The 17438-nt window shown below is 32.5% G+C and overlaps 3 protein-coding genes across 3 annotated transcripts; 2 read left to right on the top strand and 1 right to left on the bottom strand.

The window, feature by feature from the left end:
* Positions 1–752: 752 nt before the first annotated feature.
* On the top strand, positions 753–2236 carry LOC25482490 (uncharacterized). Its single transcript, XM_013611056.3, has one exon. It carries the CDS (start codon positions 856–858, stop codon positions 1963–1965), a length of 1110 nt encoding a protein of 369 aa, XP_013466510.1. The 5' UTR covers positions 753–855; the 3' UTR covers positions 1966–2236.
* A 3955-nt stretch (positions 2237–6191) lies between these two features.
* LOC25482489 (nicotinate-nucleotide pyrophosphorylase [carboxylating], chloroplastic) lies at positions 6192–11887 on the top strand. The gene is made up of 11 exons (XM_013611055.3): positions 6192–6322; positions 6408–6443; positions 7900–8042; positions 8256–8389; positions 8474–8537; positions 8653–8735; positions 9371–9454; positions 9557–9709; positions 10134–10310; positions 11140–11207; positions 11382–11887. Exons 1-11 carry the CDS (start codon positions 6237–6239, stop codon positions 11476–11478), a joined length of 1125 nt encoding a protein of 374 aa, XP_013466509.1. The 5' UTR covers positions 6192–6236; the 3' UTR covers positions 11479–11887.
* Positions 11888–12318: 431 nt separating this feature from the next.
* LOC25482488 (uncharacterized protein At1g66480) lies at positions 12319–15121 on the bottom strand. Its single transcript, XM_013611054.3, has 2 exons — positions 14325–15121; positions 12319–12566 (listed from the first exon to the last, which is right to left on the bottom strand). The coding sequence occupies exons 1-2, from the start codon at positions 14898–14900 to the stop codon at positions 12507–12509; spliced, it is 636 nt and encodes a 211-aa protein (XP_013466508.1). The 5' UTR covers positions 14901–15121; the 3' UTR covers positions 12319–12506.
* Positions 15122–17438: the final 2317 nt, after the last annotated feature.

Here is a 17438-nt window from a genome sequence, read left to right as displayed (position 1 = left end):
CAGTCGATCAATGAGAGAGAATGAAAGGGAGGCGCAATGTAGAATGGAGATAGAGGCGGAACATTGGAACAATGAGAAAGGATGAGAGGCATAAATAAGTTCACAAAAAAAGAAAGATTGGTTTCTAAGTAAAAGAAGAGTAATTATATCATTTTAGATAAATGAGATAGGTTTAAGGTGTTGCGTCTCATCTCTTGAAAACAGTGAAAATCCAAACTTAAACTCAAACTCAATCAAAACATAATTTTTCCTTAAAATTAGATTAAGTTCAGACAGATATCCACGTATATGGATTTTTTTTGTTGAGTAAATATATTGATTTTTTTTAAAGGAAATGTATAGATTTTGTTGTTATGTCTACTTATTTATTTTTTATTTTTTTAAAATCAGGTATCCTCTGCGCGCAACTGTAAAGACTAATCCCTCGAACATTGTGCGATCCAAATGGGCGGCAAGCGCACCTAAGAGTTTTAACGCTGATGTATGCCCAAGATTAGATTCGAACCCAAGACCTTGGTTAAATTAGAAAAGACATGTTTCATCTCATCTAAGCGCTCTTGGTTATATGTCTACTTAATTCAAAACAAATTAAAACAACTTTTTTTTAAAAAAAAAAAGATTAAAAACAAAACGATTTAAAAAAGATAAAGGAAAAGTCTTTAAAAAAAGAAAAGTAGAAAAAGGGAGGATGATTAAAACGAATTTTCATTAAGATAAAGTAACAAAAATATATTTTAAGCATAAATTTTGTTTGAAGTAGTATCAAACTTTAATAAAACAACATCCAACAACAGTTGCAGAACTACTTTGTAACCTCAGTCGCTACAACACACTTTCCCTTTCACCACCACCACCATGTCAATCAACTCATCCAAACACTCCCTTATCTTCACCCTCTTCCTCCTCTTCCAACTCACATCTCCGATCACCAAAGCCCTCGCCGGAACTCCCCACCTCATCAATTTCCGATCACAAAACCTCTACCCCGAATCCCTCGCTTGGGATGCAAAAAATCAACACTTCCTCACCGGATCCCTCAACCACCGCACAATCTCATCCATCTCAGATGCCGGTATCGTTGAAACCCTAATCTCCGACACTTCCCTCCCCGAAAACGTCACTGTTTTAGGCATCACAGTCGATTCACTTCACAACCGTGTTCTCGCCGTAATCCACGCTGTTCATCCTCTCCCTCCTTACAACGCTCTCGCCGCATACGATCTCAACACCGGCAACCGTCTCTTCCTCTCTCTACTCCCATCAGATGATCAACCCGCTCTCGCTAATGACGTTGCCGTTGATTTCAAAGGTAACGCTTATGTCACAAACTCAATCGGAAATTTCATCTGGAAAATTAACCTTCAAGGAGAACCTTCAATCTTTTCAAAATCAGCGAGGTTCACGGAAAATCCCGTGGACCGCGATTCACCGTGTAATTTCTGTGGATTGAACGGTATTGCTTACGTCAACAATGGTTATCTTTTGGTAGCACAATCCAATACAGGAAAGATCTTTAAGGTTGATGCTGAAGACGGAACAGTAAGACAGATCCTTCTTAACAACGTTGAAAATCTGACATGTCCTGATGGTGTCGTTTTGAGAAGTGATGGTGTCGTTTTGGTGGTTTCACCAGAGGCAAATAAATTATGGATGTTAAAAAGTAACAATGGATGGAGTGAAGGTGTGGTTTATGACAAAATTGACCTTGGTGATGAAGGGTACCCTACTTCTGTTGTTGCAAGGGAGAGGGATAGGATGTATGTTTTGTATGGTTATGTTAAGGAAGGTGTTTTGGGGAGTTTAGGGAGGGAGAGTTTTAGAATTGAGGAAGTTAGGTCACCTAAAGAGAGTGAAGATGAGAATGTTTGGATTTATGTTATGGTTGGATTTGGTTTGGCTTATTTCTTTTATTGGAGGTTTCAAATGGGTCAGCTTGTCAAGAATATGGATAAAAAGATCAATTGATTAGTTTAAGTTTAGTGTTTGGTAGCTTAATTCTGTTAGGTTCATAGGAGTGAAAATTGTATCATTTTTAAGTTTTATTTATACCACATTCTAAGGAAAAACTTATTGTGGTTCCGATGCTTTGTTTTTTTTGTTTATATGCAAGTAACAGTTTTAGAACATGCTCATTCGTGTTATACTTTTCCCTCTACTTCTGTGTGTAAGTTTCAATGATTGTAAATTGAGTTCACTCTCTAAAAACAATTAGATTCAGCCTCATGGTTTAAAGTTCTCCAAAGTCTGTACAATTATCTGAGAGGCATGTTCATTCCACACCCCATATTATAACTTAAAATTCAATTCAGCACACATTGCTTCCACTCTGCCTCTCAACTCTGAAGTTTTATTACATGCCAAACTTTTTGCACACAGTTCAAAATTACCACTTTAATTTAATCAACAAAGCTATAAAGTTTAATGTTCGATATTATTTATCTTCGATGAAAGTTGGTTTACTTCGTAAAAAGTTGACTCATACTTTAAAAGAATATGAACTCAACTTTCTTTCATCGCTAACTTGATCATCTTTTGGATGAATAATTTGGAAGTATTTCTATAAACAATTCTTTAGACTTAAGGTCACTTTTACACGAACTTCAAAAACGAACACGTCTAATCTAATATATCGAAAAAAAATGAATTTTAATGAGCAACAAAAAATGATTTTCACTATTTTAAAAACCAGGAATTAGTTTTTGCATCACATAAAAATATCTAAAAAATTCATATCATCTAATAATCACTTTAAACTTGCTCTTATACAAAGGGATCCTTACTCTTGGAAGGAACAAATTGAAGACCAGAAATCAGAAGAAAAGGATCAAGCTGACAAATTAATAAACCAATTCTAGCTGGTAACAAAACAAAATGTTGGCTCGTTGAGTGAAAGATGAAACTAACAAAATAAATTCATAGTTTGATGAACATGTATATATAATCACTACACAAAGAAAATAACTTATTGAAACTTAAACTAACATATGCTTAAGCTGAGTTTGTCCTCATAAATTGCAGGATCCAAGAGACAAAAAAGAATGACAATTACAAAAGAACGGTTGTATGAAATGGTTCTCGTCGCTTCTGACTTAACTAGAGGTCTTCTGTTTCTATTCAACTCTGGATATGAATCAACATTAAAACTCTAAAAGGAAAGAGCTTTGTCGTTCATTATAGTCATAAACCCTGATCTATGAAGTAGTCTTTGTAGTTACATGTGGAAGATACCCGATTTAGTGAGAAAGAAAAGAAAGAAAACTAGATCCATATACACGACTATGTCTTCATTCACATGCTATGGACAAGCAATATAGTAATCATCTGGGAATGAAACTTTGTTATCTTTGAAAGGGCTAAGCTTATTGTGGCATTGGGAAGGTGCAGATGGTGGAACAGGCCCTTTTGGTAATTGATTTTCAAATAAGCTTTTGAAGTCTCTAACTTTAATACACTCAACTCTTGAAACAACTAACAATGCTACAACAAAAATAACCAAACATGAATTTAAACAGAATCTATGATGATATGACATAGCTGCTTTATTTCACTTCTCCTAAATGAGACAAACAAATTCTATCACTGCTTTATAAAGGAGCTAGCTAGAATATATAATGTAATCAAATTATATATATAAGCATAGTTAATTAAATATGGCATTGGTGGATGTTGAATTTTGATTCCAACATGTGAAAACGAAATGTGTTATAGTATAATTTATTACATGTTTTCAACGCCGTATTAATGAAACTTATAAAACATCAAAAGATGTTTTTTTTTTTTTCATTAGTGGGATATAATTAGTTTTTTTGAATAGAGTGTGTGAAAACATTGTTTTAAGTTGAATATAAGATCAACAGCAGCCCTTTTAGAAAACATGACAAAATGGGACTTTTGAAATTCATGTCCACAAAGTCAGAACTTGATGAAATGAGACACATGTTTGAAGAATAACTAACAATTTGTTATGCACGTTAAATTTTGTCAATTCACTGACCATAAAATTAAAAGTTTTTATTGAGTAAATCAAGCTTATACATTTTAAAATTAAGTTTTGACAAGGTCATATCCTAATAGAGGAAGGGGTCGTGGTGGTAATGGAGTTGGTTGTGGTAATCGTATTAATCTACTGCCACATCATCATTTCTGTTAAAAATTGGATGCAATTTGATAAAGGACCAAGATTATGAAATAAAGATATAAAGCGATAATAATTGTGGAATAAACAATGAGGAATCAAAATTGTTAATTGATCATAGTATATGGGACAAGCAAAGCTGCATTAAAGCTTTGTCTTTAACATATGAATAGCTAAATAATCCACTTTTAGATGTCAACTTCTAAGCCCTAATCACACCACTTAACTCTATCTTGTCTAAACTCTTCATTTATCTTAGTTTGAGTTTTGACAAAGTAGGAGTATTTACTGTTTAGAATTTTGTACATGTGAAATTCTGAATTGAGCACTACCTTAACCAACTTTGTGTGATTGTTTTTTTCTTTCTAAAAAGAGAAGTTTGGGTGAATTTTTTCAATCGAATTGTAATATGTAATCCTCATTTAACCATAGATCGTTTTTTGTTACCATAATATTGGTACATGAAGTTTCCACAATCATTTAACAATGTTTAATTTTTGTTGAGGAATATGTGAGACACGTAAAGTGGATTATCTCCTCTCAACCAATATGATATGCACGAGACAAGAATCGAACCCCTAACCATATAATTTAGGGCTCATATCTTATATACCATCATTTAGACCATTGTTTGAGGTTTGACATAGATAATTTTCCATACGTAAATTCATCGTTAGCATTATTTTTTCCTAAATTTGTGACTGATGTGTAATATAGTCTTCACAATATCAAAATTACAAAATGATGATTGATTTTTTTTTTCTTGAGTAATTTTTTTAAGGCTGACAAAACAGACCCAACCCGCGAGGTCGACTTGTTTAGTATGCTATTTTTGACAGACTAAGCCAAAATTTTGAACCCGTTGTCTCTAATAGGCATGCCCCACTTAACTCGTCGAAAAAATAGGGGCGGACTAAGATGGGGTTGGGCGGCCAACCAACTTGTCAACTAGCTATTTTTTATTTATTTTTTGTTCAATGTGTCATACCAAATTTGAAGTGAAGCGCGCCAATAATTCATCATAAGTTTAGTTTGTCTTATAAGTTTATATTTAACACAAATATACTTGTTGCTAACTCGCCAACCTGCTATTAACAGGGGAGGAGTGGAATTTTGGATTTTGCCATCTAAATTAACTCGTCTCGTCTTGTTCCACATTTACAGGCTTAAACGGGACAGGCCGACCCGCTTTGCCATCCCTAAATGTTACTAAGAGTTATACTATCATGTGCTTTTAGAGCATATGTTAAGGATTCCACAAATAGTAAATATTTATTGAGAATTTTCTTTCAAAATTTTGAGAAATAAATTGACAAAATTTCTAATACATAATTTTTATTTTTGGTGTCTTAACATGTGCTCTAATGAAAGGACATTATTAACAAGACTTTTTTTTTTTTTTTAAATGTCTTTTATAAGTTTGTTACATTAACCAACTCACACATTTAAGAATTAAAATGAAGTGTAAGTTTGGCTTTCCATAAAATTACGAATACGAATTTTCAGACATGTAAAAATGATTTTGATATTTTGATATGCTTTTGTCATGTGTTTATAATTTATCCTTGAAACTAGAATTTCTAATTATTTTTTTACTCCAAATGAAATTTTTAAACTTAAATTTATGGTTCCACTCAATAGGTAAATATATTCAAACACTTCACATTCAACTTTTATGAGATTAAGTTTATAAGTCCTCAAGTCCTACCTCATCCAAATGTCAAATGTCAAAGCTGTTAACGTCGTAATTCTGATTCAAACTCCAACCCTTCTATTTATGTGTGAGTTTTTCATTATCTCATATCCTCAATTAAAAAAAAAAATTATGAAATGAATCAATCTAAAATTAATTTAGATGATTGCAAATATTGCATAACCAATCACACACACTAATGATAGAAAAGTGAATTGAAACTTTTGTTTTATTGTTAAAAGAAGAAACGAATGAGTGGAGTAGCTGCTGGGTCACAAAATGCTTTTGATATCAGAATCAGAATCAAGTTCCATCTTCCTTGCTTTTTTCTTATGATCCCAACAATACAATCTAAGTTCCAACAAATAGTAACAGCTTGAAAATCTAAGTTCCTTGTTGTCTTTGATTATGGTTCTTACCTACAAACAAGGTTACTTGTCACCTCAACCATTTCTCATCAGAGACATAACATCTAGGTTTCCACCTCCACTAAGGTTTTTACTCATTCCTCCTTCAACATTGTGTGGTCTTTATTCATTCTTCTTTTTCTTATCTTTACTTATTATTAATTAATTACAGCTTCTCGCTTAAACTTCAAGGCCAACCAAAACTCAGGTATATATAATCTTCAACTGATCATAAGTTCTTTAATTGCTAGTTTCCATTTCAAAATTAAGGTTAAATATATTTTTGTGTCGCTAAACAAATTAAATGTCCCTGCAACTACCATCTGAGTTGTACTTGTATGATTGCTTAGAGTTTTGGAGTTTTTGTAATATTTGAGTATTATTTTTCTCATTTTTTAGTGTAAATGTAGAAAAGAAAATATGAGATTTTGATTGAAGTGAGAGATGATGTTTGTTGAGAGTTAATCAACTTAAGGTCTGTTTGGATTAGCTTCTTTGTGAGAGAGTTTGGGAGAACTTGTGAAAACAGCTTATGGCATGTTCATAAGCTGTTTTCATCTTATTTTTATAAGTTCTCTAAGACAGCTTATGAAAACAGCTTATAGGAAAACAATTCAACTTTATTTTATCTTTTTTCATCAAAATAGCTTATACATTAGCACTTGTCATGATAAGCGCTTATGCTATAAGCTGAGAATTAAGTTGTTTATACAAACAGGGCGTTAGTAGTAGAAACTTCCTTTGAAGTGAAAAACGAGTGGGTATCATAATCTTGAGTTAAGCATTTATGGACTAAAGCAGGTTCCTTAAAATTTTATCATTGGATATGCTCGTAGTTCCTCCTTTGAAAAGTGACTTGTTTTCGTCCTCTTGCTTTTGAAATACGTCGTTCATAGTCCTTGAAATTCAATTATAGCCCCCCTTTGATATTTACGACAAGGACCACGAATGGCGTTTTTCAAAAGGTGCAAGGCCACAAACTCATCTTTCAAAAGTAGGGAAACATAAATGCAAAATATGGTAATAAAACTGATTTTTAGGAACTTTTGGGGTGAACAACATTTTAACCCATCAAATTGTTAATATTGTTATAAATTGCAATTTGTTTTGTCTATCCAAATCTGGCATTTTAACTTCTTCTTTTTTTCTTCTTTCAAAAAAAAAAAACTTCTTTTTTTTCCTATAGGGATATTAGAATGATTGCATCTGGATAGCTAATATTTTCTTCTATGATGTATGCTCTTTATGATCACATTCTTCATCGTTGAGATTGAGAAACAAGAACTTGTGTCGTTATTATAATCTGACACAGCGTATGATAAAAAATACAGTAAACAGGTACTCTTAATGAAATTAAAATCAACAACATTTTTCATGCTGGTGCAATTTGGTGATGAAACAAATGTAACATTGTTGAGAATATTTTTTCTCTCTCAATGCTTAAGTATAAATCTTTTGGTAATATGCAAAGCGGAAGCTACTCAAGCTTTGTGTTTGAATCCTAACAATCTGAGTTAAGTAATCAGTAACAGGTGTAATTGATTAAACACGTAGAAATTCATTTAACAGTCATTTTGCTGTTCGTAGATGGAAATATTTCCACGTGACTGGATTGATGTCGTGTGTTTTTAGATTAATTTGTTCTAAATTGTGTGAGAATTCAGGAGCATTGTTAAAATGTCAGCGACTGAAGTCACAAATCCGACAATCTCATACGAGTCCTTCGCAGTAAAGCCTCCTTTGCATCCTACTTATGATTTGAAGGGCATTATAAAGTTGGCACTTGCAGAAGATGCTGGGGATCTAGGTTTACGTCCAAACTTTCTTCTGGTTTCATGCTATAGCTGTCTTGTTTCTTTGAGTTTTATTTTTATTATTTCTATATTTTTTCTTTATTTTAGAAAATGTAAAGTTTTCTTTGCTCTTGGCCTTTTACTAAATAAATACTGATTGTGCTATTTTATTTATTTCAGTTATATTTTATGCATGACATTGAATATAAGAAATGTTTTGACTGTAGGTGATATAACATGCTTGGCCACCATTCCATTTGACATGGAAGTGGAAGCTTATTTCTTGGCGAAGGAGGATGGCATCGTTGCTGGAATTGCACTTGCAGAGATGATATTTAATGAAGTTGATCCTTCTTTAAAGGTATGAAGCAATGAACATATACACTATCATAATATTTGTGGTTAATTCGTGGCTTAATCATTGAGAATTACTTTGAAATATCAGGTGGAGTGGTCTAAAAAAGATGGAGATTTTGTCCATAAAGGACTACAGTTTGGAAAAGTTCATGGTAAGATAATTTGTTATGAAAACTTAATTACAAAAGCAAATGGAATTAAGTACGTTGTTAGTTTTTAATTGATTTTATGAAAGGCTTCTATCAATCTTCAGTTATTCGTGTGTAGGACGAGCACATAACATTGTTGTAGCGGAAAGGGTGGTGCTAAACTTTATGCAGAGGATGAGTGGCATTGCAACTTTAACCAAGGTATTTTTATTTTCTTCAATATTTTTACTGTTTTCTTCAAAATGAATATTGTGTGATGTTTGTAAAGGTTCTTGTTAGCTCCACAAATTTCCACCCAACCTCTTCAACCATCGGAATGCCTTTCGCCTTCTTGAAGATCCTTGCATCCAACTACACTAGGAATTTGAGGCTATTGAGAATGATTCACAGTTAATTATTGGTAACGTGGAGAATATTGAATTGAAATGGTTAAAAGGAGGAAGAGAGTCCGCAATGCAGGATTTTTGACATCTGGTTCTGTTTCTCTTGGATACTGGCCGAGGCTATTCTTCAATAAATATTCATCATTTTATCCAATTTCTGATCCTGTTGTGCCACATTTATCCTAAGAGAAGTTTTAGGAAAAACTTTTCAAGTTGCAATATAACACAGGACACCTAACAATTTGACAGATTGGTGATGATTATATTGCTTCATCCATCTTTTTTATCAACATAATAATGAACAAATTACGGTTACAAATAAGAAAAGTTGATTTATGCAATCAATTTAGATTGGGTAAAAGATGGTTGTGTTACGTTTCATCAGGCCTAGTGATTTGTGAAATTACCATTGTTATATTTATCATTTGTTTTCTTATATCGTGTTTTTCACAGGCAATGGCAAATGCAGCATCCCCTGCTTATATACTGGAGACTAGAAAAACTGCTCCGTGTTTACGTTTGTTGGATAAGTGGGCGGTCTGCACTCTGAACCATTTCCTTGATTTTATAAATGACCATTTATTTGTATTTTTATATATCAAAATTTCTCAATAAACTATTGTTGATTTCCTTGTATAGGTATTAATTGGTGGAGGACGTAATCATAGAATGGGTTTGTTTGACATGGTTATGATAAAAGATAATCATATATCAACAGCTGGAGGTGTTACAAATGCCCTAAAAGCTGTCGACCTGTATCTGGAGAAAAATAGCCTTCAATTGGAGGTTGAGGTAGTACTCTCTTTCATCCTTTCACGCATTCTTTTTAAGGCCCTGATCCTTAATAAATAATTTTCTCAATCCCTCTCTCTATATTGCACCTATTTTTTTTTTTTTTCATTTCCTTTAATAGATTTCACAACAACTCCCCCTCCTCCACTCCTACTTGCCATATCTGCAGGGTAGTTAAAACTTAAATTCCCATCTTAACCTTGAATTACCTCATCTTTACTTCCCTAACTGCCTAACAAAGCTTTATATAATTGGTCATATTCATTTACATGTCTGTCCATCCATTTAATGGCTATGCATCTTAAACTGATTGGTTTGAAGTCAAGTGGATTTGTAGATCTGGTGTTCGTGATATGGCTGTCCATGCTGGTAAAGAACTAGTTCTGGCTGCAGATATAATATTGTAAGGTTGTGTTTTTCCCAGGTTGAGACTAGGACTCTTGAGGAAGTGGAAGAAGTACTACAGTATGCATCTCAAACAAAGACTTCTTTAACTCGAATAATGTTGGATAATATGGTTGTACCTTTATCAAACGGAGATGTTGACATATCTATGCTGAAAGAAGCTGTGCGGTTGGTCAATGGGAGATTTGAAACTGAGGTATTCATGACTAAATTTGCTTCTTTAACCTGTATCGTATTGTTTGGTCCTTTTTTGACTAAATGCTTCAGAGTATGATTTAATTAGTCATTTTTGTTTAAAAACATGAAGAGCACAAGTAACATTCTCTCGAAGACTGTCTTTCCAACACTATGTTTTTTATTTCTATCATCTTTTTGTTTCTCTGTGTTTAGAAACTAGCAAGTGTGCTTTGTTGTGCAAGCTTCTACAGAAATGGAATACTGTTCAGAAATATGTAAAGCATATTTTAAAATTCTGAGTTTACACTCCAAACGTGGCCCTTATGTCTTGAGGTCAACATTCTATACAATAAACTAATTTTGTTATGAACTTGAAGCAGCAGTGAAATATACTGCTGTAATGGTCTTGGTTGTCATCAATTTGACACGGCCGTTATTAGGCTAAGAAAGAAGGTAAAGTTAGTTATGGTCAGTTGGTTAGTAAGAGAGGATTATTAATAGGGGATGTAAGGATCATTCTGTGAATTTGATAGTTTCTTTGGAAGGAGAAATTTTTTGTGAAGGAGAAATTCTTGGGGAGAATGTTATTCTCCATTTTCTCTTTAGTTTCAATAAAAACAGTTATTTTCTTTTAATTTTTTCGGGCCACTGTCCATTTCCTAAAGCTTCCTCCCTTTTTCCATTGGACTTGTTTGTTTCTTACATTATTTAATAGTTTTTTATTAGGGCCATTTGGTAAATTTCAGACATTATTTGGATATCTTGAATTTGATTGAGGATGACTTTATTAAATAACTTCCTCTTCACTTTCTTAACTAATTTCTATTTTTTCATATTTGTGACTCAAGGCTTCAGGCAATGTTACTATCGATACAGTACATAAAATCGGGCAAAGTGGAGTGACCTACATTTCTAGGTAAAGTTTTTCTTCCACTGCACTTCATAACATCTAGTATCATAAAACGTAATGATGTTTCCTTTGATACTAGCTTTGCTTTAGTCATTTTCATTGTCTTAATGTTTTTAGAAACTCGCATACCGGTACTGTTTCCCTACAAAATTTCATTGCTCTGATATGTGTTTTCTGCAGTGGTTCCTTGACTCATTCAGTGAAAGCACTTGATATCTCCCTCAAAATTGATACTGAATTGGCGCTTAAAGTTGGAAGGCGCACCGGAAGAGCTTGATTATGATATCTCTTATATCATTCCTTGCTGGTCTTCACTACGCGGCATATGCCTTATTTTGAAATCTAATATGACCTTCATGAAGTAATGAAACACAACTCAAATAATATATATATAGCATTTAGTAGATTTCTCTTCTCTGTTAACAAGAAAGCTTGAAGCTTTGATATGAAATACTTTTTTTTGCCATCAATTTGCTAGATGGTGGCTAGAATGACTAAGTGATGTTACACCAGTTAGGATGATAGAATAATAAGCATTGCTTTCAGAAACATTGAACAAGAGAGAGAGAAGAATAAGAGTAAGATAAGATATAAATCAAGTTAGATTTTATCCTAACCTATGTATGAGTATGGTAAGATATTATTTGTTCTAATGTTTTATGCATCTAATAATTTGTGGGACAATATTTTATACTCCTTCCATCACAAGATATAAGCAAAAATTGGTTCAGACGGCGGCGGCTGTAGAGTTTGTGGTGGATACAATTATTATAACAATCCAACATTTGATATAATATATATTCAATTGATCCAATAAACTAAGTCAATATCAATATAATAAGAAAGCTCCATAGTTGCACAGTAAGACAAAAAGTTTATAATGAAATGGAACTTACGAATGAATAGGAACATGTCTCGTGATTAAGTGAAAAGTTTTAACTATTACTTTTGTGACCAATATACAAATTCAAACTGTATTTTGCAGCTCAATAAGTAATGCATCAAGTTGTTTAAAAAAAAAAAAGTAATGCATCAAGTCATTGTTTTCTCAAATATTTTAGTATTATTTAAAGTGTAATGTTAAATAAGATAAACTAGCAAAATATAACAGTGCATATGACTTACAAACACCATGTTTTAATTATTTTAATCACAGTACATGTGATTCTTCATATAATACATAAGTGTATTGCTCTTACATTAAACTAAGCATTAAAAAAACATTATAAATTTCATTAATTTTGGGAGATAGCTAGCACTAGCAGCAAGTCAGCAACAGTGAGGGTTCCAAGTTTAGCTTCAAGGTTAGGAAGCTACAGATATCGAACAACTTCCTTCATTGATTGGCATAAAACTCACTCTTCTCTGCAAGTGTTGATAATAATCCAAAAATAAACAATTTAGTAGGTTCAAACTATATATTCTAATCATTAATCATGCATGTTGATTTGATTTAATACCTACAAATTGTTTAGATAATGCATGCATGATTGTTTATGAATAGAGGTATTTATTTTCTCACCCACTTTTTCATTAATAATAGCAATCAACTCTAAATAAATAAAAAATTGTAAAAAAAAGTATCTATATGGATGAATCTTATCCTCTGCAGGACCAACATTTAGAGAGGGAGAGGATGAGAGTTAGTATATACGATGCTAAGTGAAAATGTATAGAATAATAATAATTCGTGGTATATGATGACTTTATGATGCTTCACATGTAGTGTGTGTGTGTATATATATAAATAATATGTCACGAGTTAGTTGGCACAATTTTTTTATGAAAACATAAATGGACATATAGATGATTTTCTGATGCTTCACAGTTACATATATGTTCGTTCGGTCACAAGTTAGTTGGCACAATTTTCCATTGATAAAAATAAAAGAATCAAGATAAACATCCATTTAAATATTATCTTTACAATTAAATTATGCAAAATTTGTACGATCTATATTACTCCCTTCATTCCTTTTCTTTTAATGTTTTAGAACTTCAACTATATTCTAAAACTTTTGATGTTTTAGTGAATTTATTATTGTTTTCTCAAGTTTACCCTTGTTGGAAAACACAATAAACTATTAAAGTAGTTGTGACCTTTGGTTTATCACATCTGAATTTAATGATAAATAAGGACATTTAAGTAAAAAACACACAAATATTTATATACTTTAATTGCTCCTTAAAACTTGTATCAAGAGCTAAAACATCAAAAGAAAAGGAATGGAGGGAGTATCATTTAACATCATAGACTCATCGTCATCCACTCCCTCTCTAAATGATGGTCAAATAAGCAAGTAAGATGATCATTGATAAGAAAAATTATTCTGAATAGTTGATATAGAGCTACAATTTCAGCATAATATGTCATAACTTATATTAGAAATGTTATGTGTCGACCATTGTTGATCTAATAAATTACACACATACACTTTTTTTTTAAAACAAAACATACATTGCAAGTTGTATTATAGCATATTGTTATTGTTTAAATTAAAACTACATTTATATGGATATATTTGAAATTCGTCTCAACACCTGGTTCAATAGGTTGTCTCACGATAAGCAAAGGGTCTTGGTGATATGTAACATTTATTTGATGTGATATATTTTTCTCATGAAATGATGGATGGTACAACACAATTTTATCCGATAAAAGAGAGCGTTAAAAAGATTGTGTTTGTTAGTAACTCTAACTTTCTTCTTTGCACATGTATTCATTATTTTTATTTTAAATGGTTTTTGTAATATCTATAGATAGTTTGAATAATATGAGGTATGAAAAGTTAAAAATATTTTAAGAAAATAAAACTTAAATTCTAGTATGTATTTCCTCTATAAAAAAAAAAGAAGAAGAAGTTTTAGTATGTATATTAAAAACAAAATTAATGCTTTAAGATTCAACATAAAGTCGATCAAATGATTCAACATTATGTTAACTTCCTATGTGATTCCAACTACTTATCCAAAAACTTGTATGAAAACGTTATATATTTTATCCTTTAAAACACTAAACGTGTTTAGTCTTTTTAAAAATGGAAATAACTTTTGGAGATTAACCGTTCTCTTTGCTCAAAATGAAAAACAAACAAAAACATTATATTGTTTCTTCTATCATACCTCATAAGCCTTTTTGTATTCACCAACTCCTCTGCTACCCTTCCAATGCATTTCCTTTTTCATCTTCTTATCATTATTACCATTAGCCATGCAAAGACTCATAATCTTCTCGGCAGCCTCACCCTCATCTTTACTACTTTGCATCAACTTCTCAACATCTGCCTTTGGAAGTCTCATTTTCAACCTCACCCCGCCATTCGTCAAATCTTCTTTTCCCACCTCAAAGTCGTTCATTGGTTTCATAATCGTAAGGTCAGAAGCTGACCTTCGAGCTAAAGACAGACTCTCGAGTCTGTCTTTAGCACTCATATTAATCACCGAACGAACCCTTCTTGTAACCCGACTTTCCTTTGGAAGTTCCACAAGAAAATAGAGTCTTTTTGGCTTCAACTCTTTGTGTGCTTCCAATGGTTTTGCTCTAACTCCATAATGCTTCACTTCCTCGGATTCTAACAAGACAAGACCAGGGTGATCCTTAAGCACTTCACCGGCTTTCACCGGTGTCTTTAGCTTGAATGTTTCACCATCAATTTTCATCACCTTTGTGGATTTTTTTCCACCTAAACTATTTCCCATTATTAGAATGTAAAACTACACAAAATATGGTAACAAAAATTTGAGTTTGGTTTCTCACTTGTTTGAAGCACTAAAGAGCTAGCAAATTTATTAAGTAATGATAACAATATACTTAACAAGTCAAATTTTGTTGTTCCGGGTAATGCTCACAAAGAACCAAAGGTGCAACATTTACATGTGAATTGGTGGTTGTGAGATAATGACATGGTTGTGTATTTGTATGGGTTGTTGTAGATTTTTGGCTCCATGGTCAAATAAATAAGGCAAAGTTTGAAAACCAGACAAATTTTTGACAAAGTACCTAAACTAAACACTATACTAAGTAGCATTTCGCTTTCCTAAAGGACAAATAAGTAAAAAAACTGTTATTTATCTATAAAATAATTGAACAACCAATTAGGTGTGACTTTCAAGCCGAAGAAGTGTGAGTACGACGTTCCATATTAGATGAAAAAATAGAACTTGAACAACATATAACTGAGAGGACCTATATATTTAATGTTTTCAGATTTTAAGTGATGATGTTGTGTCCAAACTCACGGTCTAATTACTTAATCTAGTGTGATGATTTGACCACCTCGAATTTTTATGTTCATCCAATTCAATATGATGCTTCACCTAAGGGATTTAGGTTCCCTAGAAGTCACAAACAGTTAGTTATAAAAATATATCTAATATGAGAAACAAGTCCTTTTAATTAATCTCAAATATTATAAAAAATAAATAAATTAATCTCAATTATTTTGTGAAGTTTATTTCTAACAACCGCATGCTATGATACTTTATTTATATACAAACTAAAACAAGCATAGTTTTTCTCATGGGTAAATGTAAGTTGGTAGTTTGTTAATTGGAGGAGTTGAAATATTATTATTAGAACAAGTATAGTTGCTACTACCTCTAAAAAAAACATATATAGTTGCTACTTGTTATTGGCAATGTCTTTGTTTAATGTTTTGTTTTTCAACAACCATGCTATTAACCTCAAATTGAGGTCCCAATTGCCATTTTTTTTAATGTCAAGAGTTTGGTTTGGTTTTCTTATCTTTTCAAAGATGCTACAACGGTAATCAAGGTGGAGATTCAAAGATTCAAAAGAAATTTCTATGGTATATATGCCATTTGTAAGCACGTGAAATGACATCGAATTTGACTTAAATGTGAAACGCACTAAATTTCACCATTCGTTTCTATAATTGGGAGTAGTTGAAAAGTGATTTAGCTCAAAATCAAACTTCCATTATTCTTTAATAATCTATATATTTCCAAGTTAGTTAAAGTAAATTTTGAACTAATTAGGTAATATTTCATCATAGGCTCATAGCATTTGACAAAATTAGTGAATAAAGTTGAGACCAATAACGAAGAAATATTCTAAGTATGTGTGTTAATGTTTGATTGAAAAATGAACTCCTAAAGTGTAGTCCACGTTGATAGGTAGCCTCATGACATGTTTAGAAGTGGTATTTAGGAAATTAGCATTATAGTTCTCGTAATTTTTTATTTGAAAGAATTAGTCGAGATACTCGTGCTACAGCGCGGGTAGTGCGGCTTCGCCGCGGCTCCGCCGTGTGTCGCGTCTCGGCTGTGTTTGACATAGTGATTTTTTTTGTCCATAGTGAAAATAATAATGTATTTAAAGTAAAAATGTAAAAGAAGATAATTGCTTCTGTTATTATTGATTGTGTGGAGTATACAGATGTTATATTTTATACATGTGGGAATGATAATGTGCTTATTAGCAAAGACTATACAAAGCAACAATTAAATATGGACATTAAACTAAATCAGTCAACTAAGAGAGAGTCAAGTACTGATGTAATTAGCAGAAGCTATACAAGGCAATAATTAAGTATAGACATTAAACTTAATCAGTCAACCAAAAGAGAATCAGGGAGTTATTAGGTAGGATCATGATTCTTAACACTCCCCCTCAAGTTGGAATAGATGTTGATCATTCCTAACTTGTTGATAAGGTTGGAAAATTGTGGAACGCTCAATGCTTTAGTGAAAACATCTGCTGGTTGTTCTGATGTTGAAATATGGTAAGTTTTGACTACTCCGGCTTGAACCTTTTCGCGAACAAGGTGACAATTTATTTCTATGTGTTTTGTCCGTTCATGAAATACCGGATTTGAGGCTATATGTAGAGCGGATTGATTATCACAAAATAATTTAACCGGTTGTTGATGCTCTATTCCAAGATCATATAGAACACTCCGTAGCCAAGTGATCTCACAACAAACAGATGCCATGGAACGATATTCCGCCTCTGCACTTGAGCGGGATACAGTGACTTGCTTCTTTGTTTTCCAAGAAATTAAGGAATTTCCAATAAAAACACAATAACCTGAAGTTGACCTGCGTGTGTCTCGACATCGAGCCCAATCTGCATCACAATAAGCATTCAGCTGCAGTGAACTTGTGGATGAAAAAAAAATGCCTTGTCCAGGTGTTTTCTTGATGTAGTGTAGTATCTGTTGCGCAGCTTCTAAGTGTGGAATGCGAGGCTTGTCCATGAATTGACTGAGGATGTGA

Source organism: Medicago truncatula, chromosome 1, assembly GCF_003473485.1.
Source record: "Medicago truncatula cultivar Jemalong A17 chromosome 1, MtrunA17r5.0-ANR, whole genome shotgun sequence".
Taxonomy (NCBI): Eukaryota; Viridiplantae; Streptophyta; class Magnoliopsida; order Fabales; family Fabaceae; genus Medicago; species Medicago truncatula.
The sequence above is the reverse complement of the archived record's forward strand: the minus strand, read 5'-3'. Positions and strand labels throughout refer to the sequence as shown.